A 26,856-nucleotide genomic window follows, 5' to 3' on the forward strand; every position below is an offset into this window, starting at 1 on the left:
GAGTGAGGCCCTTTGAGATTCCACATGTAAGTGAGGACACACAACATTTGTCTTTGTCTGACTCATTTCACTTAGCATAATGCCCTCAAGATCAAGGATGGATTATTTTTATTGTCTTTTATTATTGCTGTTACTATTATTTGTTGATAACAGTGGCTAGCAGAGTTTCCTTAGGATTTATTTTTAGGGAGCAAAACTAAATTTCACTAATTGCTCTTCAGAAATGTTACTGTCAGGGGTGCCTGGGTGGCTGTCAGTTAAGCATCCTACTTCGGTTCAGGTCATGATCTCACGGTCTATGAGTTTGAGCCCCACCTCGGGCTCTGTGCTGACAGCTCGGAGCCTGGAGCCTGCTTCGGATTCTATGTCTCCCTCTCTCTCTGCCCCTCCTCCACTCGTTCTCTCTCTCTCTCTCTCTCTCTCTCTCTCTCTCTCTCTCTTTCTCTAAACAAACAAAAATAAAGTTAAAAAAATGTTACTGTTATCTTGAGCCTTTATAATAATCAGATACGACAGACTCACAGATGTATTAAAGGATAGAAAAAAACTTTAAAGACAAACAACACATTCTCTTACCTGGAAGCATGATAGTGTTCCATTCAGCTTGCATATCACACCTTAGAAGAAATTGAAGTTTCTTGCAGATACAGCCCTAGTAGATGGCTTGGGTTTGTTGTTGATGTTCTTATCTTTACCTAGTTTTCAACATTTTAAGAGATAATATGTAATATAATGCTGTATGTCAATTATATCAGACTTCTAAAAATATACAATATATATTGTCATATAAAATGATTGCTGAAACGTTTTAATACTAAGAGTCACAATCTAATTTGGTTAGAAGTGAGAATTTAAAGTAGAATTATGATTCATTTAAAATTTCTCTCTTGGTTCTTTTTTTTAATTTTAATTTTTGTTAAAAAAATATTTTTAATGTTTTTATTTTTGAGACAGAGAGAGACAGCATGAGCAGGGGAGGGGCAGAGAGAGAGGGAGACGCAGAATCTGAAAGAGACTCCAGGCTCTGAGCTGTCAGCACAGAGCACGACGCGGGGCTCAAACTCGTGGAGTGAGATCATGACCTGAGCTGAAGTCAGACGCTCAACCGACTGAGCCACCCAGGCTCCCCCCGCCCTTTTTTTTTAAGTAGGCTTCATGCCCAGCACTGAGCCCAACGCCAGGCTAGAACTCAACAATCCTGAGTTCAGGACCCTGAAATCAAGAGTCAGAAGCTTAACTGAGCCACCCAGGCACCCCCACCTGTCTTGGTTCTTATATTACTATAGCTGACCAAAGGAAGGGAGCACAGTGGAGGACGGAACAGAGAGTGGAAAGCCCAAAACATTCTAGCCCCCAGAATACCAAGGAAAAGCCAAAGCTGTCAAGTCTCCTAAAAGCACTTTTTGTATTCAGTGTTAAAGAAATTTTTTAACATGATAATACAGTAATATTTGAATAAAATGCAGATGTGCAGGGCACCTGGGTGGCTCAGTCAGTTAAGTATCCAACTCTTCATTTCAGCTCAGGTCATGATCTCACTGTTGGTGAGATGGAGACCCCTGTGGGGCTCTGCACTGACAGCACGGAGCTTGCTTGAGATTCTCAATCTCTCTCTTTCTCTCTCTCTCTCTCTCTCTCTCTCTGCTTCTCTCCCCAAAATAAATAAATAAATATTAACAAATAAAATAAAATGCAGATGTGTCATTCTAGATAAATAATTATAAAAATTCCCCATTTCTTTTAAGTTAGTTTTCGTAATTTATTACCAGAAATTTAAGTATGAGAGCTTTGACAAAATAGGTAAAAATGGTCTGTGTGTATATGTAGGGAAAGAAATTTAATTAAAATTGATGTTTCAGTTTTCTCCACATTTCTGGTTACTTGATTCAGATGCTGGTGCCAGAAAAATCTAAATCAAAAGACCATTTTTGTAATTTAACATACCAAAGAAACTGCCAACGTGTTGAAAGAGACTTTAAGAAAATACAAGTCAAGAACATTGTATTCAGTATGTTCCCATTTTTATTGAAACAGCCACAACAAAGGTGGGAAAGTACATGATATATACACAGGGGGAAAAAATCTTAAGTGGTACATGCCAAATTGAGAAAGAGTAGTGGGAATTTCTACTTTCTACATCTTTGTACGCTGGGGTTTTTTGGTTGTTGTTGTTGTTGTTGTTTGTTTTGCAATGAACACACGTTACTTTTTTCACTTAAAGGAGCATTTATTCCATCCTGCCATGCAATGGATCACTCATAAATTATTGCAGATAGAGGAATCTTTCTTGCTTATTTTTTTTTAATTTTTTTTTTTAATGTTTATTTATTTTGAAGGGGAGAGAGACAAAGAATGAGCCGGGGAGGGGCAGAGAGAGAGAGGGAGAATCAGAATCCAAAGCAGGCTCCAGGCTCTGAGCTGTCAGCACAGAGCCCCATGTGGGGCTCGAACTCATGAGCCGTGAGATCATGACCTGAGCCAAAGTTAGACACTTAACCAGCTGAGCCACCCAGGCACCCCTTTTCTTGCTTGCTTTTAAAGTACATTTAGGGGCGCCTGGGTGGCTCAGTCGGTTGAGTGTCCGACTTCAGCTCAGGTCACGATCTCGCGGTCCATGGGTTCGAGCCCGCGTCGGGTTCTGGGCTGATGGCTCAGAGCCTGGGGCCTGCTTCCGATTCTGTGTTTCCCTCTCTCTCTGCCCCTCCCCCGTTCATGCTGTGTCTCTCTCTGTCTCAAAAATAAATAAATGTTAAAAAAAATTAAAAAAAAAATAAAGTACATTTAAAGCAGTTTTATACATTTCTTTGACTATTCTAGTATCTCATAACTACTTCCCCGATGCTGTTTTAAGCCTGGTTTCTCAGTAGAAAGCTCACCATCAAACCCATGAGTGTGCATGTTTAATAATAATAGTTATTATTTATTTGAGCAGTCCCTATGTCCCAGATGATCTTCTAAACTCTTGATAGATATTAACCCATTTAATTCTTATAGAAGCTGCAGTTGACAAGTGAAGAAATGAAGCACAGAGTTTCAGAAACTTTCCTAACTTGCAGACTGTATGCCTGTATACTGCATATAAAGAATACTCCCTGCACTTGAGTAACATTGTTACTATTGTTATGTTCCCTCTCCATCTTCTGAAAGCAAAATTAGCCCAGTTTCCATTTCCATTCTTTCATTTAGAAAATAACCACTTGAAGACAGGCTGTGTCCATATGTTAGGGCGGGGGTGCTTGGATGGATAATGCCTAATTTGTTCCTATAAAAGGTTTTACAATCTAGAGAAATATGACACGTAAGTTGACCATCATTAAAGACATGGATAGTCCTGTGATGGTTCATGATGAGGCTCCAGTGAGAAAGATGGACCATGGCTGCAGAGGTCAAGGTAGACTGGGGGAGGTAGGGCTCCATGCAGAGAGTGGGTAGGATCTGGGTAAACCAGGATTAGCAGACTTCCTCCAAAATGCAACTCTCAATCCAATTTCCACAAGAAGGATTAGAAAGCTACTTCTCAAGTATTCTCAGAGAGCAACAATTTAGCTGCCACAAAACAGTGCCATTTTTTCAGTTTATTTCTTTTTTGAATAGAAAAATGCCAGAGGCTTGAGAAGACTCATTTTTATCCCAAGGTTATTTCTGTTTTGAATGAAAAACCAGAAAATGTGGCCCACAACTTTTTTCCTGGATGTGTCCTCCGGGATTTATAACGTTTGGTTATAGGGGTGCCTGGGTGGCTTAGTCGGTTAAGCGTCCAACTTTGGCTCAGGTCATGATCTCTGGGTTCATGAGTTCGAGCCCTGTGTCGGGCTCTGTGTTGACAGCTCAGAGCCTGGAGCCTGCTTCAGGTTCTGTCTCTCTCTCTCTCTCTCTCTGCCCCTCCCCCACTCGCTCTCTGTCTCTCTGTCATTCTCTCAAAAGTAAATAAACATTAAAAAAATTAAAACAAAAAAGTGTTTGGTTACATATATTTTACAGGAAGAAGCAAGCATCACATGGTATGGAAGCTAAGATATAAAGAGGTGTGCTTGGGATCAGCGAATAAACCAGTGTGAGCGACGACTATAGAACAGGAGTCAGCAAACGTTTTCTGTATAGGGTGAGATGGTAAATATTTTAAGCTTCGGGGACCGTATCCAGTCTCTGGTGCAACTCTGCAACTCTGCTGTTGTAATATGAAAACAACCACAGAGGACACGGAAAGGAATGTGCGAGGCTGTGTTGCAATAAAACTGCATTTACACAAACAGGCAGCAGACAGTGATTTGCCAGCATCCCCTGGAAGAAAAAGTTAGAATGGCAGAACCTTTCACACCAGACTAAAAAGCTTTTATTTTCTTTCCTCGGTGACAGAGGATTTCAAAGCCTTGTCATTTTTATGGCCCTAGAGAACCCAGTTCATGTGATAACATGCCCCTTTTGTCATCAGATTTCATCCAAGCTATCATACAAATTTGCTAAGGGGGCTAAGCTGTTTCTTTCAAGCAGGTGCTGAAAAATAACGCAGTAAGTTTGCTCTCCGGTGCCTTAAGAATTTGCATTTGTGAGGGCGCCTGGGTGGCTTAGTTGGTTAAGCATCCAACTTGGACTCAGGTCATGATCTCAAGGTCCGTGGGTTCAAGCCCTGCATCGGGCGCTGTGCTGACAGTTCGGAGCCTAGAGACTGCTTCAAATTCTGTATCTCTTCTCTCTCTGCCCCTCCCCAACTTGCACTCTGTCTCTCTGTCTCTCAAATATGAATAAACATTAAAAAAAATTTTTTTTTAAAGAATTTGCATTTGTGCAGCTTTGTCAGTTGGGCTAAGGGGGAAATAGCTGTTTGTTTTGGTGCTATGATACTAACGAGGACAGGCTCCACGGTAAGAGGATGGGACAAACTCCTGGGGATGGTTACGGGGAAGTATGTGCAAGTCCATTTTATTGTTTCAGGGATTTGCAAGACCCATGCCTTGTAGATTTGATCATCAACCTGAGAAATACTGGCAGACTCGTCTGTCAGGGGATAATTCTGCTCAAACACACATAGGAATGTTTTGAATGCTCCCTGAGAATCTAGTCAATAGGGTTCCCAGGTTTAGCAAATAACAATCCACAGCACCCAGTTAAAGCAGCATTTCAGATAAGCAACGAGAAATATTTTAGGATAACTGTGTTCCCTTCAATATTAGGGACATACTTAAACTACAAAAATTATCTGTTGTCTTTCTGAAATTGAAACCTAACTGAGCATCCTATATTTTATCTGGCCATCCTAACTGTGAAGATAGATGATGAACTTGTTTTTCGCACCACCTACTGCATCATTGCGTCCGTTGATTTAGCTATCTTTCAACAGGGTTGTTGTTATTTTTGTTTGTATTTGTTTACTTATTTTTTGGCTGTTGGGGGAGTCTAATGACAGTCGAATCTCATTAGTTCCAACCTCACTGATACAGAATTGTGATTACTTATGCAAGGGCTATACTAAAGTGCACTTCATTCTCTTCATGAATTTACTCTGCCTGTTTATCACTGGTAGTACAAACAAAACTGAAAGAGAACTATTTATCTCCTTGGGAGACTACTGGTCGTGTAATTACAGTGTGATCAGGGGCTACTGTGTTGTTTACACTGTGCTTTTCATTTAATAATTACAGCTCACTCTGTCATTCAGTAAGCAAGACAAGACCTTACCAGGCACAGTCAGGTGCGACCACCTTAGTCCTCACGGCCCCCTTTGCGTCCCATCTGTCCCCACTACACAGTGTGTGCCTGCCAGCCTCTCCTGTTTGTTTATTTTGTTCATCATGCTCTCTAGAAACTCCCACAATGCTCGCTACTTAGAAGGCACCCTATAAATGGTTGTTGGTTGAATTGATGAATGGACACTATCTGCAGGTCCTAAAACAAATTGTCTTTGTTGCTAATAAACATCTTACATTTTAAATTTTAAAACTTATTTGAGCGGGTCTTTCCCTTATTCCAAATTGCTGTACATAAAGGGAGTTTTTGGTGGTTAGTTTCATTGCATAATGACCTTTGAGAAGCTGAAAACATACTGAAATTCCAAAAGTGTTTTATGAGGAGCGATGGAGAAGTTATTGTAATATCACCATAAGCACCCCCGTGAGCTTGCTTCTGTTCTAGAAGTATGGGTCTCGACACTGTCGGGCTACTAATGATATTAGCAAGGCTCAGCCTGCAGTCTTCCTCACTTGCCCCCATTTGCCCTGATCATGCACACACACACATGCACACGCACACATGCACACACGCATGCATTTACTTAAGTAAATTCCCATATGTCACCCAAAGAAATGGAAAGGGTTCTTTTGATTGGCTACCAATTATGATTGTCACCCGTAAGTAATACATTTAATGACTTAAACACGTAGACATTTACATTCTAAACCACTTTCGTATTATTAGATACTTATATGTACAAGCAATCTAAAAGAGCTTGAGAACTACCAGTGAGGTCTGGACCCCTCTTGAGGGAGTTAAGCATCAATGGTTTATGTGTGATATGTCACCATTTCTATTGCCCGGTATGGGTCGGCATCTTAGCCTTGAAACGTATTCAGATGAGGCTTGTTCTCAGCTTCCCCCTGTACCTTTGTTCTTCTCTATTTCTGCTAGCAGAGAAAAAGGATTAATAGGAACCAGGAAGTTAAGAAGTAGATCTCTCTCTGTCTCTAATGCTACCTATATCTCGGGAGTGTTTTTCCCAGCGATCTAGGGAATTCAGGAGATGGGCTGAATACAGGTCAGCATCAAACCAGAGCTGGGCATGCAGTGCCTTTCATGTGATGCTTTCTTTTCAGAGAGCACAGTCATGATCTGACCATTCCCTTTTGTTCTCCCTTCTCTCACAGCACCCTGGAGGGATATTATGTGGACGATGCCCTACAGGGCCAGGGCGTGTACACTTACGAGGACGGAGGCGTTCTCCAGGGCACGTATGTAGACGGAGAGTTGAATGGTCCCGCCCAGGAGTACGACACGGATGGGAGACTGATCTTCAAGGGGCAATACAAAGATAACATTCGGCATGGAGTCTGCTGGATATACTACCCAGTAAGCCTGGTGACTGTTCATTTTGCTGGAATGTAACATGTTTCAAGCCGATGCTTTGACTCCTCACAATGAGGAGTAAAATGTACTCTCTATGTTAGAAAATATCAATCTGTGAAATTTGAGACTCACAGGAGCTGAAGCCACCAGCTTACAAGGTGTGCCCCTCACTGTTACTCACTGACCACTTAGATTGGTGATCTTAGCAACTACTATTCATTCCTCTTCAGTGGTGTTTTGGAAAAGAAAGAATAGTCGTGATTCAAACAAATCAATCGGGACAAAGTGGCTTTATTGTACCACTAATAAAGACCAAAAAAATGCATGCTTTTTAAAAATAGTCTTCTGATACTACGTGGCAATGAGAAAAAATGAAATATGGCCTTTTGTAGCAACGTGGATGGAACTGGAGAGTGTGATGCTAAGTGAAATAAGCCATACAGAGAAAGACAGATGCCATATGGTTTCACTCTTATGTGGATCCTGAGAAACGTAATAGAAACCCATGGGGGAGGGGAAGGAAAAAAAAAAAAAAGGTTAGAGTGGGAGAGAGCCAAAGCATAAAAGACTGTTAAAAACTGAGAACAAACTGAGGGTTGATGGGGGGTGGGAGGGAGGGCAGGGTGGGTGATGGGTATTGAGGAGGGCACCTTTTGGGATGAGCACTGGGTGTTGTATGGAAACCAATTTGACAGTAAATTTCATATATTAAAAAATTAAAATTAAAATTAAAAAAAATAAAAATAAAAATAGTCTTCTGATATACAGAAAGAGATGGAATATTTCATTGTTACACTTCATTCTGGTTCTCATACAGGAGACTGATCCAGCAATCTCCCATCTTTTGGGACTTACCGCACTGTTATTACTTGATTGTACAACCCTACTCCCTACTTTATAAGTGATTTATGGCTTATGTTGTTTAAATTAAGGTGATTAAAGTTACCTTGCCTTTGAGTATTTGGTAATATTTCCCAATATTTCTAGGGTTTACTGGAGCAAAAAGATGTGGCAAAACTCATTGGGTTGGGAATTAATGCTCTAATTGTTGTTTGCATTTCAAATTTTTTTTTTTTTTTATTAATGTTTTTTATTTATTTTTGGGACAGACAGAGACAGAGCTTGAACGGGGGAGGGGCAGAGAGAGAGGGAGACACAGAATTGGAAACAGGCTCCAGGCTCCGAGCCATCAGCCCATAGCCTGACGCGGGGCTCGAACTCACGGACCGCGAGATCGTGACCTGGCTGAAGTCGGACGCTCAACCGACTGCGCCACCCAGGCGCCCCTGTTGTTTGCATTTCAAATATCCCATCTGTTATTAGTTAATTTCCAGAAAATTTGTCAGAAAATAGACCTTAGAAAATATTTTATCTAAAATTTTATTTTGTCCAGGGCACCTGACTGGTTCAGTGAGTAGAGCATGTGACTCTTGATCTTGGGATCATGAGTTCAAGCCCCCATGTTGGGCAAAGAGCTTACTTAACATAATAATAATAATAATAATAATAATAATAATAATATTTAATTTTGTCCAGAGCTTAAGTCAAAATACAATTTTTCTTACTCTGAGACCTATCTTCTTATGATTAAAAAAAAAAAAAAAAAAAAAAAAAAAGATCTATTACAGGTATAACAAGAAAAATAGCCCCCAGCTAAATCTACTTACACATTATTGTTCTTTAAAAATAAGTTATACTCGGGGTGCCTGGCTGGCTCAGTTGGTGGAGTGTATGACTTTTGATCTCAGGGTTGTAAATTTGAGCCCCACATTAGATATAGAGATTACTTAAAAATAAAATCTTGGGGCGCCTGGGTGGCTCGGTCGGTTAAGTGGCCGACTTCGGCTCAGGTCATGATCTCACAGTTTGAGGGTTCAAGCCCTGTGCCGGGCTCTGTGCTGACAGCTCAGAGCCTGGAGCCTGCTTCGGATTCTAGGTCTCCCTCTCTCTCTATGCCCCTCCCCGGTCATGCTCTGTCTCTGTCTCTGTCTCTCTCTCTCTCTCTCTCTCAAAAAATTAAATAAAAATTTAAAAACAATTTTTTTTTAAATAAGATTTTAAAGGGGCGACTGGGAGGCTCAGTTGATTGAGCATCTGACTCTTGATGTCAGTTCAGGTCATGATCTTGCGGTTTGTGGCATTTAGTCCCGTCAGGCTCTGTGCTGACAGCGCAGAGCCTGCTTGGGATTCTCTCTTTACCCCTCTCTCTGCCCCTCCCTCGCTGTCTCTCTCTCAAAATCAATAAATAAACTTTAAAAATAAATAAATAAGTAAAATATTTTTTTAAAAGTTCTACTCTAGGAGCAGGGCAGAAGGAAAGAATACCGCAAAAGATCTTTTAAATGATCGCCCAGACATTTAACATATCTTCTTAGTAGGCTCTGCAATAGATCAAAAGTCCTTTCAGTCACTGCCTACAGGGCAAGCAGGAAGAGGGAAGTGGTGCAGGTTCTTAACCAGCTTAGGAAGACAGAGAGTTTTGTTTCAGGAGTAGGCTGATTGAGCATCTTGCCGTCTGGCACTGGGGATCTGCCGATGTGACAGTAAATTATGGAGTCAGGGAAAGTGGAACTCTGTGCGTGCAGTTGGGTATAGGGAAGAGGCAAAATAGGGATTACCAGATCCTCCTACTACTTGTCATCTTACTTGTGACTAGGATCAATTAAAGTCTCTAGAGGAGATCACCTTTTGTATGAATCAGCCTGCTGTATTATTATCTTATTAAATACCCAGAGAACACTCTGCCTTAGGAAAGAAGCACTGGGGAGTTATAAGCTTTCAAAATTAACCTGGGATAACACTTGCTTTATATACGGTATCTGTTGGCAGTGGAGAGGGCTAATGACATCCCTCTTCTCTCTGAATTCAGAATCCACTAAGAAATAGACCTAGGTGTCAGAGATCAAAAGGTCGGTTTTATTATGACCGTGTTGGGTCGGAGACGTGCTATGGACCCAAAGTCAGAATGCACTTCAATCCTTCCCCCTCTGAATGGAACAGTTGGACCAGCTGCAGATAGAGCTCTGGGAAGCCGCGGGTCTCCCCAGGGAAGGAGGGCCTGCCCGGGGGAGCTTCCCCAAGGAAAGGGCAGGAATGGAGAGGGGTGCAGGTGCAGCCTGAGGGTACGGACAGCTTCCAGGACAGGACCTCTGGGGGCAGCAGGCTTTGCCCTGTCACCTCCACCTAATAGAGAGATGGGTGGCAGTGGCTGTCAGACCCCGCCTTCTCACTACTCAAATGAGTGATTCCTTCTCCCTGAAGGGGAGCCTCCTAGCAAAGGAGAGAAGGCAGCAGCTTCCTCCCCAGCACTCCCTGACACAGCAGACAGGCACCTGTTTTGTGATACGGGGTCAAAGCAGAAACAAGGGGAGGAAAAAAGAATGGCTCCCCTTAGAGTATTTATAAGCTTACTCTCAGGACAGCTTATTTCTTTCAGAATTTTACCTTGGAACGGTGACGTCATTTTCAGTTAAAAGTGTTTACGTCCTGTTAGAAATAAAAGAACCTCTGCTTTATCATACTAGACAGAGAAATTCACCACCACCACCCCCAAACCAGAAGTTTAGAGTATTAAGGGAGAAAAATCTGAGACCCTAGAAAGACAGAATTCCGTACAAGTAACTGGTAACGTTGGCTTACATTAGTTACAGCATATGAGAAGCAGAAACGCCCTAACACCGTTCTGCTCAGTAATCACCCCTGAAAGCCTGAAGGCAGATCTTGCAGGAAGCATCATCCCCGTTTATGCTGGGTTATTAAGAATTAACTCTGGGAGGAGAAAGAGCAATAATATAGCTCTAATGCGCTTTCTATCCATGAAAAATGCTGCCAAGTATTTTTCTTTTTATGAAAGTGCTGTGATTCGTTTTTAAATTTGTAAAGTCTTTTCTCCAAAGAGCAATCAGACTATGGAGAACTATAGAAATCACGTACCTGATGTTATTTATTCCTGCTGTCTCTCTGCAAGCAGCCTTTGGGATCACTCAGAAGTCATCCTGTACTACTGTCTTTGAGTAGCTGTTTCTAGAACCTTTGAGTTGGAGAAGTAACCAAGCGTTTAGAATATGTCATGGCACTACTCTTGTTGTATCAAACCCAAAGAGGTCCCAGATTTTCCAAGTTATACCATAAAGACCTTCCGCATGGGCAGTAAAAAAGGAAACATTTCTTAGTCTAGATTCAGTTATTTTTTGATTAGTTAATAGATTATTTTTTGGTATCCCAGTTCAATTCAAAAAGTATTTGTGGATCACCTACTATGTCCCAGCGTTTACCAGGGTACAGAATTGTGTGATAGCCTCTGCTCTGAAGTATTTAATGACCTTTAGGAATGAAAGTAAGTGACAGTTAAACAGGAAGCACAGCTGGCTTCTCTCCTGGAAGGAGGCAGAAGGGAACAGTAAATAAAGAAAAGTGGGGAGAAAGTGGTGATGGGGGAGGGAATAGAATTCAGTTGATTTTTTTTTTTCACTTTTCCTTCTAATGCCATAAAAAGTGGTGGTGTAGGATTCTTAGAAAGGCAGTGTCCAGAAGTCCTTTTTTTATCTGTTAGAAAATGCAGGGGCACCTGGGTGGCTCAGTGGGTCGGTTAAGCATCTGACTTCAGGTCATGATCTCACAGTTCATGGGTTCAAGCCCCACATCAGGCTCCCTGCTGTCAGTCAGCACAGAGCCTGGAGCCTGCTTTTCAGATCCTTGGTCCCCATGGCTCTCTGCCCTTCCCCCACTCACGCTCTCTCTCTTTCCTTCTCAAAAGTAAATATTTAAAAAAAGAAACTGCAGACAACTATCTTTACTCATGTACACTAAATTAATTCTTAAATACATCTGAACTAAAGATTTTTTTAATGGACCAGAAATCCAAAATGCCACATAGAGAAGTGAAATGGTATGAATAGTGAGTAAAACCATCTTGCCACTGTTCCTCATCACATTTGGTATCAGCCCAAAGTAACACTTATTGTTACATTTCCTTTAAATGTTTGTAACTAATATTACAAATACAACGTATGCTCTTCTTCAAAAACAAGCCAAGAGAGAGTGTCGGTAACTTGTCACCATTGCAAAGTGCAGCTTGGTCTCTGACTCCCTAAATCAGGCTTTCTGTGCTTCTCTGCATGTAACCTCTTGCCGTTTATTTGTACGGGGTTGGATGGGAAAGTAAGTATGCATCAGGTTTTTCTCTGAGTTCTTAAGCTGTTACATTAGTGCTATCCACGAAGGGAGTGCACAAGAAAAATTTCTTGAAGTCGTGCCGTGTGGATAAATACTATATATAATATTTTCTGGCTTTTGGCTTCTCCCATCAGGATGGAGGCAGCCTTGTGGGAGAAGTAAATGAAGACGGGGAGATGACAGGTGAGAAGATAGCGTATGTGTACCCTGACGAGAGGACCGCACTTTATGGAAAATTCATCGATGGAGAGATGATAGAGGGAAAGCTGGCTACCCTTATGTCCACTGAAGAAGGAAGGCCTCACTTTGAACTGATGCCTGGAAGTAAGTTGGATCTGCTTCAGAAGCATGCTCTAATTCCAAAGCAGGTTGTTAGGGCATAATTGAGAGAAGTTAATTTCCTTGTCTAGTCCACTTTAATCATGCATTAGTCAGCTTTGCTGCATAACAAACACCTTAACATCTCAAATACAGGTGACAAGCTGTACTCCAGCTGGTCTGGGGTGGGCTGGGCTGGGCATGGCTGGACTTGAGGCTTCTTATTGTATTGTGTCTTACTGGTCTTAATTCTGGGGCCATCTGAAGGGATGTTGGTGGCCTGGGTCAAGATTTTCCCAAGTGAGTCACAAGAAGTCAGAGCATGAGCAGACACCTATGCTGCCTCTGAAAGCTTGGCTTGGAATTGACATAATTTCACCCACTTTTCATCGGTCAAAGCAAATCACATAGTCAAGCCAAATATCAGTGAGACGGGGAAATATACACCATGCATTTCAGTAGCAGATGCTAAAAGTCACATGACAAGAATATAGCTATATAATAATACAGGGAAGAATTGAAGAAATGACAGCAGCAATTCCATGAATTTCAAAAGATTAGTATATCTCAGAAAAAACTGAAATACAGTTCAATGATATTAAAGAATCAAATTAGGTAGATCTCCAGGTTGTACAGATTGTAAAGCTGATTCAGCCCGAGCTCTGATTGGAAAGGATAAATGCATAGTGGCATCTTCACAGGACACATACTGGACACATGAGTGAGCCCAGTGGAATCATATTAGAAAAAAATCCTATTTCCTTTTATTTTATTTTATTTTATTTTTATTTTCATTTTTTTATTTATTTATTTGGGTTTTTTTTTTTTTTTTTTTTTTTTTTTTTGAGAGAGAGAGCTTGAGCAGGGGAGGGGCAGAGAGAGAGAGAGACAGAGAGAGAGACAGAGAATCCTAAGCAGGCTCCAAACCCATTGCAGAGCCCTAGGCAGGGTTCCATCTTGCAACTGTGAGATCATGACCTGAGCCAGAATCAAGAGTCGGGTGTTTAGCTGACTGAGCCACCCACGCACCCCCCCATTTCCATATAGAAGTATAATACAGCATACTAAATATTTTTTTCTGCGTATAAAATTATTTATTGTAGAAAGTCTGGGGGAAAAAAACAAAGAAAAAAAGAAGCTGTTTATATTGGTCTGATTCCTTGAAAACAATATATGCATGTATTTCCAATCTAAATTAGGTTCTAAGAAGAAAAAAGTAAAAAAGATAATAAATCTAGGCACTCATATTCCTAAATAATATTTAGCTATTTGTGATCTGAAGGAGAATCTCCAGAGGAGAATGTCCAAAAATGGGAAATCTAGCATTTATAACTTGAGTTGTTTTAAATGTCTCAGTTTTTATTTTTTTTAAGTTAAAAATTGAGGCAGCTTAAATGTGATGTGGGATTCTGGGTTGGATCCTGGAAGAGAAAGAGGGCATTAGTGGAAAAACTGGTGAAATCTGAATAAAGTCTGAAGTTTAGTTAATAGTAATGTAGCTATGTTGGTTTCTTCATTTTGACAATCATACCATGCAACATAAGAAGTTAACATTATGAGATGGGCGCCTGGGTGGCTCAGTGGATTCAGTGACTGACTCTTGATTTTGGCTCAGGTCATGATCTCACGGTTCGTGAGTTCGAGCCCAAGTCAGGCTCTGCTCTGATGGAGTGGAGCCTGCTTGGAATTCTGTTTTTCTCCCCTCTCTTTGCCTCTCTCTCTCTCTCTCAAAATAAATACATAAACATTAAAAAAGAAGAAGCAGAAGAAGTTAACATTGGGAGAAACCATGAGGGATATCGGGGAATCTCTGTACTGCAACTTTTCTGTAAATTTTCAATCATCCCCAAATGAAGTTGTTTTCATTTTAAGTGAAACAGTAATCTTTGCACTTCAAATTCTCATATCTGTGCTCTTCACATGTGTTCTGAAAGGAGACAGTGCCACAGTCTTTAGAAATGAAGGGACCTGGGCCAGGGGAGGATCCCCAAATGGTGATGCCAATTTTAAAACTTCACAAGCGGCAGCGTGTTTTAGTGGCAAGAGCCTTGAACTTTGGAGTCACCTCATTTAAGTTTCAGCTTCAGCATTTGCCACAGTGTGGTCTCGGGCAAGTTCTTTATCCCTTCGGAAATTGTTTCTTCATTATAAAAGACAGGTGCTGGCAGCGACTGTAAAAACACCATAATGAAAGTTATTGTTATTATTACCTTCTTCTTAGTATAAGTAAGAAACAGATTTTGGGAAGTGAGGGTAATAGTTCTCAAAGGGTATTTTTTTTTTTTTTTAGAACTCCTGGTTGTAAATGATGAACACCCTTTTCATTATAAGGCCACAGTAAAGGTCGGGAGGAGGGGCATAACTGGTGAGATTCTGGCAGGCCTGTTAATTTAAGGATACATTGAGCAATTTGGGTTTCACAAAGGTCAAGAAGCATGGCTGCTTTGGGTGACTGACAGGACACAGGTCTTCAGTGTTCTGCACCTCTCCCCACCGCACTCCCCCAGCCTCTCTCGTTACTGTCAGTGAGCTGCAGACTAACCTACAGATGAGGTCTGACAGGGCCATGCTGCCATCTGGTCCACCATGGGGAGGAGGAAAACGTAATGCAAACACCTCACACAAAGTACTCCCAACCTGCCCCCCATTGACCTCTCCCACCACACCCTTTCTCTTTATGCTTTTGCAACCACAAACTGCTTCTATTTTTATTTACTTAGAGCACATGTCAGAGAGGGGCAGAGGGAGAGAGAGAGAATCTTAAGCAAGCCCGGTGCCCAGAGCGGGGCTCAATTCCACAACCCTGGGATCATGACCTGAGCTGAAATCAATAGTTAGCCACTCAACTGACTGAGCCACCCAGGCGCTCCCCATAAATTGCTTCTAGTTCTCCACTTACCATGAGCTGATTTCTTCGTTATGCCTCAGGCGGGATTTTCTTCTTGCCTTGTCTCTTCATCTCTCGACAAAGGAACTCCTTTCTCTGTTAATTCCCATTCTGTCTTTAAGGCTTGGCTCACCTCGTAGAATTAGTGACTGTCAAGTGAATGAATGAATTCTGGTCAAAGGGCATAGTATAAACTATAGAGGAGAGGAGTAAAACTAAAGATTGTGCTCCGTTTGCCTGGAGCAGATCTAGGAAAACAGGAAGGGACATTAAGCTGGAAAAGACAGCATCGGCTCCTTGAAGAGCAGCTGGAGGTGTTTCTCCTCTTTGCACCTGCACGGTCCCTAACACAGTGCTTTACATGTAGTTGGCACTCTGTACGTTTGGGATGAAAGGTTTAGTCTAAAGAAGGAAGGTGGAAGTTCATAGATTTTCTGTGCAATACAACATGTATTTTACAGAAAAGTTTGGTTGAATTGTGTGGGTTGTTTCTTTTTTAAACTAACTTCCTTTAATGGATTGTGCGTTGGTCCATTACCAGTTTGCTCCCAGATGCAATTCTTGTCCACATGTCCTGCTTTCATTGCAAGGGGCTTCTGCCGCTGGCAGGCCATGTTTCCTAGGGTCATGTGCATTGGCTTCTCTCTGGGTTTGGCCATCGGGAGGCACTGGCCAAGGGCATGGAGAGGAAAGGAATCAGGGAGAAGATCTCTCTGTGTCCAGCAGTGTCTCCAGCAGTGGCCTGTCTCCTGATTCCATCTCCCAACAGGAAGGTCCCGCATCAGTTCAACTCTAGAACCCCAGGCACACCCTCTCCGCCTTTGTCCCTCTGGCTTAGGGCTGTATGGCTTCCAGCTCTTGCCAGTTTCTGGGCTCCTTACCTGCCCGTTTGGCTTCTTAGTTCTTCCGTGCTCTGTATAACCAATTCCCTGAGTGAAATTCTCTCTTTGAAATACTCAAATGGTCTGTTTCCTAGCTAGACCTTGACTGATCCTGATTGCTTTTTAACTTTTAGTTTGAGACATTGATTTTGGATTTTGTGATTGTACAAAACAAAACAAAACTGAAAGAGGACCTGGTAACCACTGGTAACCACCGAGGAATTGCTTAATGGGACTACTGTGATGTCTTAGTGCCTAAAAGAATTTACTTTACAGGACTAAGCCCATCGGTTCTGAAATGTGCTTCTTTACTTACTGTGCAGTAGAGCCTCGGATGTCTTCAGTGTGCTCTGGGAAGGCTCTCTGAGGCTGGTCCTTTGCGGAGAACCAGTGTTAAATCTAGGACAGTTGTGTACCTTAGTTTCTGGAATAAATTACTGACTTGCTTCTGAACAACCTTAGTAGAAATAAGATGACTGTGTTTTTGCTTTATCAAAAGCAGTTCTGTTCTTAATTCTGGTGAGGCTGAATGTTTATTTTTAGTGAAGGAGACAATTGCCAGGGCTGGGTGGTTGGAGTCTACAGACTGTGTCTACTAGGAAGAAAACCACGAGAAAATTTTAAAACCATCACTCAACCTGATCTGCCCAGAAGATCTCAGAATTTCATGACAAAGCATTTTCTTGATTAAAAATTTTAATTGCACAAGCATTTTTTAAACCATTTGAATAAAGACAATTCAAAAGCAAAAATGGGATTTTAAGAAATACATACGATGGCTGTTCATTAAGACCTAAAAATGCAACTCAAAAGCAAATCTAAAAACCATTCATTTATATTGGAGAATTTGGGGGCGCCTGGGTGACTCAGTTGGTTAAGTATTCAACTTCAGCTCAGGTCATGATCTCACAATTTGGGGGTTTAAGCCCCCTGTCGGGCTCTGTGATGACGGTATGGAGCCTGCTTGGGATTCTGTCTCTCTCTCTGTGTGCCCCTCCCCTGCTTGCTCGCTCTCTCGCTCTCTCAAAATAAATAAATTAAAAAAAATTTTTTTACTTATATTGAAGAATTTATTCCAGGTACTATGACTTTTATATATACATATACACACACACACACACACACACACACATATATACGTATATGTAAGTATACATATATGTGTGTGAGTGTATATATATATATATATATACACGTGTGTGTGTGTGTGTGTATATATATATATATATATATATATGTATATAATTTATCTTCAAATTGGTTTCCATACAACATCCAGTGCCCTCCTCCGTGCCCATCACCCACTTTCCCCTCTCCCCCATCCCCCATCAACCCTCAGTTTGTTCTCAGTATTTAACAGTCTCTTACGGTTTGCCTCCTTTTCTATAACTTTTTTCCCCCTTCCCCTCCCGCATGGTCTTCTGTTAAGTTTCTCAGGATCCACATATGAGTGAAAACATAGGGTATCTGTCTTTCTCTGCCTGACTTATCTCACTTAGCATAATACCCTCCAGTTCCATCCACGTTGCTACAAATGGCCAGATTTCATTCTTTCTCATTGCCAAGTAGTATTCCATTGTATATATAAACCACATCTTTATCTGTTTGTCAGTTGGTGGACATTTAGGCTCTTTCCATAATTTGGCTATTGTTGAAAGTGCTGCTATAAACATTGGGGTACAAGTGCCCCTATGCATCAGCACTCCTGTATCCCTTGGGTAAATTCCTAGCAGTGCTATTGCTGCGTCATAGGGTAGGTCTATTTTTAATTTTTTGAGGAACCTCCACACTGTTTTCCAGAGCGGCTGCACCGGTTTGCATTCCCACCAACAGTGCAAGAGGGTTCCCGTTTCTCCACATCCTCTCCACCAGGTGCTATAACTTGAATAACACTTTTCATTATTTAACTCATTCTGTCCCATGAATACAGAGAGACGCTGTAAAAGTTCTTCTCTAACTCTGTAATCCCTGGATTGAGATTTTCGTTTGCTTTTCAGGTTCGGTGTACCACTTTGATAAATCGACTTCATCTTGCATTTCTACCAATGCTCTTCTTCCAGATCCATATGAATCAGAGAGGTAATTTTTTTTCCTTGTGGTTTTAATAGCCCTGTTTATAGGAGGTTAAAAAGCCCTAATGTTGGGAACTAATCCTTCTTTGTGGCTCTCTGAAAAAAAGTTCATATATTGTGATGAAGAGTGTTTTTATGCTCATATAGACTCTGTCCCTGTGAGAGAGTTTCTCCACCCATAAAGCACAGAACAGCCATGTGTCAGTCCCAGAATGAAACTTCTACATATAGACAGCTGTCGGGCTAGGCAGCCAGCTATGCCCTACCCAGGTGTCCCCTTTTTGAGGGCCCTGGTGCAATGAAAGCCACATGCCGGCCTCTAGAGCATTTCACCTTCTTTAAAGCTCTGTCTAGCCAAGGCAGGAACCAGAATGCCTCCTTTACTTAGCATAGCTGAGGGGATCTGGAACACAAGACAATTTCTTTATTCACTAAGGGAGAACAGGCATGAAAGAAAGACAATATAAGAAGCATAAAGACATTCCAGCTTATAAATGACAAGCTTCCGATTCTATAAGCTCATTCCCCAAGTGTCAAGTCCCATTCCATTTCATCTTCTCTAAACTCCAGTGCTCAGTTCTTGGTATGACTTTCTCTGGTACTCTCCCCGAGATGCTTGTCTCCTAGCAGCTGGCCTGCTCCTGAGTAAGAGTGCCATCGGCAGTTGGCCTTCTCTTTGCCTCACTCTTTTGTTAGCCTGGCTTACAAAGCACGACTCCCATTCACTTTTTGTTCTGGTCCCATCTGAAAAATGGGCCACTTCCTTGGTTTAACTGACAGGGCTCCCACCACAATGTCACAATGAATGAAAGGCCTCTTTCTTGATACAAAGCTGTGGTCCATTTACAAAGGGAAGGGTTTGGTCTCTTGTCTCTTGCCTACCGGAAACACAAAAGCGCGATAATCATATGTATCCATCTTTTTTGTTACTTTCGTTGTGATGATGCTGTATAATGATACCCTCAAAACCTAACAGTGGTTTATGAATGCAGAAATGTTATGTTACACTCATGATTCTGTAAGTTAGCTGAGGTTCAGCCACTTTTGACCAGACTCAACTTGGCTCAGCTGGATGAGGCTGGACTTCAGATTTCAAGTTGGGTTCAGGTCGGTTTCACATGTCTGTATTCCAAGATGCAGGCTGAAGGAGCAGTGTCCTCCTGAGGCATCTTCTTCCGGTAGAGATGAATGGAAATCGCAGAAAACTGACAGAAATTTGCCATCCTCTTAACACCTGGGCCCTGGCATGCAGTCCTCTTGCCCATGTTCCAGTAGCAAGGTAGAGCATACGGCCAAGCCCAGCATGGTCCCGGCAGGGGTACATGGTCTACCCACCGTGAAGGAGGCACCACAAGGTCACATGGCAAAGTAGCAGGATGTATAATTCTACCACAGAGAAGAAGTAAAGTTGGAAGCAATAATTTAGTCCTCTAGTGCATAAAATAAGCGTAAGACCCATGGAACAAAAATTAAAGATGAGCATTTCCACCAGAGTCATTAGATCACAGCACCCAAAGAGCTGGAATAGTTAGTTGTTCATGGGGCATGCACTCTCTTATTCAGTCCAGTTCAATAATGATGAGTGAGTGCTGTTTTCCTGTAAACCAGGGATTGGCAAACTTTTTCTGTAAAGAGCCATATTGTAAATATTTAAGCTTTCTGGTTCCCTACTGCAACTACTCAGTTCTGCCTTTGTAACGCTAAAGCAACAAGAGACAGCAAATAGGCGTGGCCACGTTCCATAAAACTGTATTTCCAAGAGTGGGCAGCTGCCAGATTTGACCCTTGGGCCATAGTTAGTGGACATGTTATAAACCCTTTTGTTGGGAAGTGCATATTGAATATGTTTTACTAACTGTCAGTGTTTCAAGTGAAAGATTCATCTTGGGGCTTAATTAAAACAGCCTTTCTTCCTATTTAGCCCTGACAAATGGGCATAGCTTGAATTACTTTGGAAATGTTTACTTGTCCAGGAAGACAGTGAAAACACTCATTAACTAAAAACATAATTTCTTTTTAAAAAAAAACCTCTTATCAAATGTTGAGTTGCTTTATGAATACAGTGAAGCCTTGAACAACACAGGGGTTGGGGCACCTCCCCTCTCCCCCACTGCACACAGCTGAAAATCCACATATAATTTTTGATTCCCCAAAAACTTCACTACTAATAGCCTACTGTTGATAGGAAGCCTTACCAATAACATAAACAGTTGATTAACACATATTTTGTATGTTATACATATTATATACTGTATTCTTAATAAATATTAGTATTTCTTACTATTTACTTAGTATTTCTCTAGTAAGCTAGAGAAAACAAAATGTTATGAAGAGGGTGCCTGGGTGGCTCAGTCAGTTACGTGACCAACTTCAGCTCAGGTCATGATCTCAGCTCATGGTTCGAGCCCCGCATCAGGCTCTGTGCTGACAGCTCAGAGCCTGGAGCCTGCTTCAGATTCTGTGTTTCCTCTCTCTGCCCCTCCCGTGCTCATACTCTGTCTCTCTGTCTCTCTCTCTCTCTCTCTCTCTCCCAAAAATAAATACATTAAAAAAAAAAAAAAAAGAAAGAAAGAAAATGTTATTAAGAAAGTCATAAAGGGGCACTCCTGGCTGGCTCAGTTGGTAGAGCGTGCAACTCTTGATCTCAAGGTTGTGAGTTTGAACCCCATGTTGGGTGGAGAAATTACTTAAAAATAAAACCTTAAAAAAGAAAAGAAAAGAAAAGAAAAAGTCATGAGGAAGAGAAAAGACATTTGTGGTACTGTACTGTAAAAATCCCACATATAGGGGCACCTGGGTGGTTCAATCAGTTAAGCATCTGACTTTGGCTCAGGTCATGATCTCACGGTTCATGAGTTCTAGCCCTGCATCAGGCCCTGTGCTGACAGCTCAGAGCCTGGAGCCTGCTTCGGATTCTGTGTCTCCCTCTCACTCTGCCCCTCCCCTGTTCGTGCTCTGTCTCTCTCTGTCTCAAAAATAAATAAAAACATTAAAAAAAAATTCCACATATAAATGGACCTGCATAGTTTACACCCATGGATCAACTGTATATAATATTCCCCATATTTGAGAGTGTATTTTAAACAACACTCTTTTTTTTTTAAGTTTTATTTATTTATTTTGAGAGAGAGAGAATGCGTGAGCAGGGGAGGGGCAAAGAGACAGAATCCCAAGCAGGCTCCACACTGTCAGCACAGAGCCCGATGTGGGACTTGAGCCCTCAAACTGTGAGATCATGACATAAGCTGAAACCAAGAGTCAGATGCTTAACTGACTGAACCACCAAGGCACCCCCTAGACATCACTCTTAAAAGGTACGTAAGTAGCAGTTCCTCAATTTCTAATGCCAAATGTTAGGGCTTAACTTTCCTTTCTTCCTTCCTTCCTTCCTTCCTTCCTTCCTTCCTTCCTTCTTTCCTTCCTTCCTTCCTTCCTTCCTTCCTTCCTTCCTTCTTTCCTTCCTTCCTTCCTTCCTTCCTTCCTTCCTTCCTTCCTTCTTTCCTCACTGTATTACTATGAACTGATGTTTTGGTTCAGTAGCCATACTATGTTGATGGTTGATATAAAAAGTAACATATCAAACTGAAAGAACCATCATTTGACTGTTTTTCCTATTTAGGGTTTATGTTGCTGAATCTCTCATTTCCAGTGCTGGAGAAGGACTGTTTTCAAAGATAGCAGTGGGACCTAATACTGTTATGTCTTTTTATAATGGAGTTCGAATTACACACCAAGAGGTGAGTGGGGTAGAAGCGGAGAATCAACTTGATTGGCTAAAGGGCTTTGTTTCAAACACTCTTAATTTTCCTGTTAGCCCTTTTAGTATTCCCTAGAAATATGAAAGAACAGTCTTTTTTGGTAAAACTGGTGGGATATACTGTCTCATAGCAGTCTTTGGACTGCTGTAGCAAAAATACCATTCACAGCATGGCCTATAAACAACAAAAATTTATTTCTTACAGTTCTGGAGGCTGGAAGTCCAAGGTCAAGGTATTAACAGATTTGGTGTCTAGTCGGTCCACTTCCTGGTTCATGAATGGCCCTCTTGTCATCGCAGACTCACATGGCAGGAGGGACAGGGGATCTCTCTGGGGTCTCTTTTAAGTTTCACAGCTATTTTATAAAAAGTGGGATATTGCCGTGAATGAGACAGCAATTGCTTTGCACTGTGCTACACCCAGTATCTGAAAAATTGAGATCCAACTGGACTCTGTTAGTAGTTATTATGATCTTGCGCAGGGCACTGTATAGGCAGGCCCCCTCCTGTTTGTGCAAAAGTCACACAGTAGCCTGCATCCAGCCAGGAAGTGTTCTACTGCCAAAAAAAACCCAAAAAAAAACCCAAAAAGAAAACAAAAACAAACAAACAAAAAAAATGAAAACAAAAAGTTAAAGAATAATCACCTCTTGCCTTTAAAATACAACTTTGATATATTTTCCAGAATTCATGTGTGTTTTTGCTTCTGTTTCTTCGCTTCACAATGAACTTCCTTACATGTCTGCCTAAGGGCAGAAAGTCGATGCTTTAGCCTGGCTTGTCGTCTCCATCTGGTCTCACTTGCATTAAGCGTGTAGGACTTGGGCTTGCTGGTTCTATTGCTCATTCGTGTCTTCACTTTTTTACTTCCTGCCGTGGACTGCTATGGGGGAAATGCCATGAAATCATCAAGTGTTTGCACTTTCTTTTTTTAATTTTTTTTTTTTTAATGTTTATTTATTTTTGAGACAGAGAGAGACAGAGCATGAATGGGGGAGGGTCAGAGAGAGGGAGACACAGAATCTGAAACAGGCTCCAGGCTCTGAGCCATCAGCCCAGAGCCCGACGCGGGGCTCGAACTCACGGACCGCGAGATCGTGACCCGAGCTGAAGTCGGACGCTCAACCGACTGAGCCACCCAGGCGCCCCATTTTTTTTTTTAATTTTTTTTTTAACGTTTATTTATTTTTGAGACAGAGACAGAGCATGAACGGGGGAGGGTCAGAGAGAGGGAGACACAGAATGTGAAACAGGCTCCAGGCTCTGAGCCATCAGAAGTGTTTGCAGTTTCAAAACCGTCGTACCGACAAGGATGGCTTTGCACTCAAACTGAGCCGTGGCCGGCCGGGCACACGGTATCCCCTGGTCATAGCCAGACTTCTGTGTCTGACGATCCAGGAAATTCAGCATATGAAAGGTGGCTCAGGATAGTGACACGCTACTTATTTATTCTAACCTTAGATAACAGATAACAAAACTGAAGCCCAGAGAGGGTAAGCCATTTGCCCAAGGTCACAAATACAGTAACCGTCAGAGTTCAAGCAGGATTTCAGACAGCAGAATCTGGCTCCAGGCGAAACTCACTGTGCTGTACTGTATAAATGGATAGGCACCCTCCTTCCTGAAATTTAGATTCTGTTGGGGAGATAAGAAAAATACACAACTGACAGCAACCTAAGGTAGATGGTATCTCAGTATCACATGACAGGGCTGGAATATTAAGACCCGTGAAGATTTTTTTCACGTTCATCACTGCTATATTCCCTGCACCTAGGAGAGTGCCTGGCATATGGTAGGCACTCAGTAAATAGTTGTTGAATAAATATCAGGTACAAATAACAGCCCAGTTGTAATTTAGGGGCAGGAGAGAAAGTACACCTCTGAGAGTCAATAGTTCTATATAAAAATGTGATCCTAGGGGCACCTGTGTGGCTCAGTCGGGGAAGCATCCGACTCTTTGATTTCGGCTCCAGTCACAATCTTATGGTTCATGAGATCAAGATCTGCACTGGGCTCCATGCTGACAGTGCAGAGCCTGCTTGGGGTTCTTTCTCTCTCTCCCTCTCTCTGCCCCTCCCCCCACCTCAAAAATAAATAAATAAACTTAAAGAAAAAAAGTGATCCTATTTACTCTCAAAAAACTGTTCGGCTGGCATCACCAGATCCTGGGCTGTGGCTTGGGGTGGGGAAGTGGCTTGGAGAAGGGAAGCCTATTAGTGAATGAGCCCTAATGTAGGTAAGAAAGCACACTGGTAGCTGGGAACTCTGCTGGTCACATTGGTCACCCGCTTGTAACAAAGGTGAAGGACTCTCCTGAAACACAGTTTTGCATTCTCAAGTTCTGGTTCCACTTGATGTTCTTACTTTTGTTTTTCTTTTGCCTCATCTCCTTCACAGTAGGGGTCCAAGGGATTTGGAGGTTGATCAGAGAAACAGATAAGACCACAGGAGGCAGTAGCACACAGGTTTTCTTGACACTGGGCAGTGCTTAGACAGGGCGGCAAGAGACGGGATGTGCTCCCAGCATGAAAAGGTCCAGAAGCTTGTGCACGAAGGCCACAAACAGAGCAGGAGGAAGGCAGGGAACTCCCAGGAAAGAGAGGGGCAGAGAGGGGGCTTATGTGTCTAGGTGACCTGGGGTACGGTGAGGGGTCTCTGGGCCAGAGACCTCCAAAGGACAGAGGCCGTCTGCGGGCTTTATGGTGCTGGAATTATCTAATCTACTGATGGCAGATGTGGGGTCAGGTGTCCCCAGGAAAGCAGGCCCTGAATGGCTAAAACTCTGCTTTGTTTGGGCCCTTTAAAAAACAATTGGATGTGTAATGGGGCTCCTGGGTATCTCAGTCCGTTGAGTGTCCGACTTCGGCTCAGGTCATGATCTCTCAGTCTGTGAGTTCGAGCCCCACATCAGGCTCTGTGCTGCCAGCTCAGAGCCTGGAGCCTGCTTCAGATTCTGTCTCTCCCTCTCTCTCTGCCCCACACCCCCACTCACACTCTGTCTGTCTCTCTCTCTTTCAAAAATAAATAAACTTAAAAAAAAAAACAATTAGATGTGTAAAAATTTGAGTTTGGTGCTGGAAGGCTTTTGAAGTAACAAGTCTTAGCCTGCAGTGAAGAAATAAACAACCTAGGGACATCTGGTTATATTTTTGTGTGTCTTTTAAGGGACTTCAAATCCTTTTTTTCATAGAAGATAAAGAAAAATTAATACATTGTAAGTTGAGCTGCCTGGTGCTGCCCATAAATGGCTTTCACACCATCAGTGTGCAGACAGATGCCTTAGGTTCTTTTCACGTATATAACACTCAAACCATGAAACATAAGGATAAATGAGTTAATATTGCTGATGTTCTTTGAGATTTAGGGAGAATGGCTATCTCTAATGTTTGCTTTCTTGTTTTCTACAGGTTGACAGCAGAGACTGGGCCCTTAATGGGAATACCCTCTCCCTCGATGAAGAAACGGTCATTGATGTGCCTGAGCCCTACAACCATGTATCCAAGTACTGTGCCTCCTTGGGACACAAGGCAAATCACTCCTTCACTCCAAACTGCATCTACGACATGTGAGTATGACACCGAGCTTCCAGGGCAGATCTAGGTCCTATCTGCCAGGGCCCTGAGACTGAGGAGGGCATGTAACAGGTGTCATCCTGCCCCACAGAAGGCCGCTCCCTCCAAGTACCCTCCCAGGACCCTCACAGTTATGACCTGAAACTCAGAATCTAACTAGCTCCTCCTCTGGCCTTAGTAGGCGAAGAAATGGAAAAGTGCTTGGAAGGGTAGAAATGTTACAGAAATACTGTTCTTTGTGTGCGCTGTTTTGTTGATGCTTTTTTGTCCTTACGTTGTCTCATTCTGGAAAAGTAAGGGTGGTGTTATACTTGAAATACTAGAAAAATTAAAATTGTTCTGCACAGTGGAGATTAGTGAACTCTTTTAGGTGTGAAAGGAAGGAGGAAAATAAAACGCTAGAGCTTAGGGCACAAGGTCTCGGTGTTGGAAAAGACCCCTGAAATCAGAGTCCGCATTATTTGACAATACAGAGGAAAGAAATACTGTCACATGCTACAATGTGGATGAGCCGTGAAAACATCATGCTAAGTGCAAGAAGCTAGTCACATAAGACCCATAGTGTATGATTCCATTGGTATGAATTGTCCACCACAGCAGAATTCATGGAGACAGAATATAGATCAGTGGTTGCCCAGGGCCGGGGGGAGTGGAGGGAAATGAGGTTAATGGCGCATGAGCATGGGGTCTCTTTTGAGGGTGGTGCAAGGTACTAAAATTAGACAGTAGTGATGGTTGCACGACTGAAACCCACCGAACTGTATACCTCAAATGGGTGAATTATGAGGTATATAAATTGCATCTCAACAAAGCTCTTATTTTAAAAAGCCAAATAATCCTACCTCTCAGAGTTTGAGCCTCCACTTCCACCTGCTGTAGAACCTTTTCTTGTAAACCTCCATCGACGGGGAGCCGCCCTTGAGGGCAGCTATCTGGACAAACTGAAGATTTTATGAAACTAGCTTTTGGGCTCTGATGATTAGAATGTTGTTTCCGTGCATACTAAGTGGGTTTCCTGGAACAACCAGCCCTTGGCCCTAATCATTTCCCTTTCTCATGCACTATGCCAGTCTGTCTTCCCCATGGCAGCCCTACAAATATTTTAGAAGTTTTCCTATACGCCTTGAATGTCCTCCTC

General features: G+C 42.2%; 1 protein-coding gene across 3 annotated transcripts in view; it reads left to right on the plus strand.

Moving 5' to 3' along the window:
• Positions 1-26,856, plus strand: part of SETD7 (SET domain containing 7, histone lysine methyltransferase) — a 70,023-nt gene that overhangs the window by 15,825 nt on the left and 27,342 nt on the right. For all 3 annotated transcript variants that reach the window (XM_058721328.1, XM_058721329.1, XM_058721327.1), the window contains exons 4-8: positions 6,858-7,059; positions 12,366-12,555; positions 18,315-18,396; positions 22,009-22,126; positions 25,554-25,711. In XM_058721328.1, coding sequence (XP_058577311.1) covers positions 6,858-7,059; positions 12,366-12,555; positions 18,315-18,396; positions 22,009-22,126; positions 25,554-25,711 — 750 coding nt within the window. The remainder of the gene's footprint in view (positions 1-6,857; positions 7,060-12,365; positions 12,556-18,314; positions 18,397-22,008; positions 22,127-25,553; positions 25,712-26,856) is intronic.

This window comes from Neofelis nebulosa, chromosome 3 (assembly GCF_028018385.1).
Source record: "Neofelis nebulosa isolate mNeoNeb1 chromosome 3, mNeoNeb1.pri, whole genome shotgun sequence".
Lineage (NCBI taxonomy): Eukaryota > Metazoa > Chordata > Mammalia > Carnivora > Felidae > Neofelis > Neofelis nebulosa.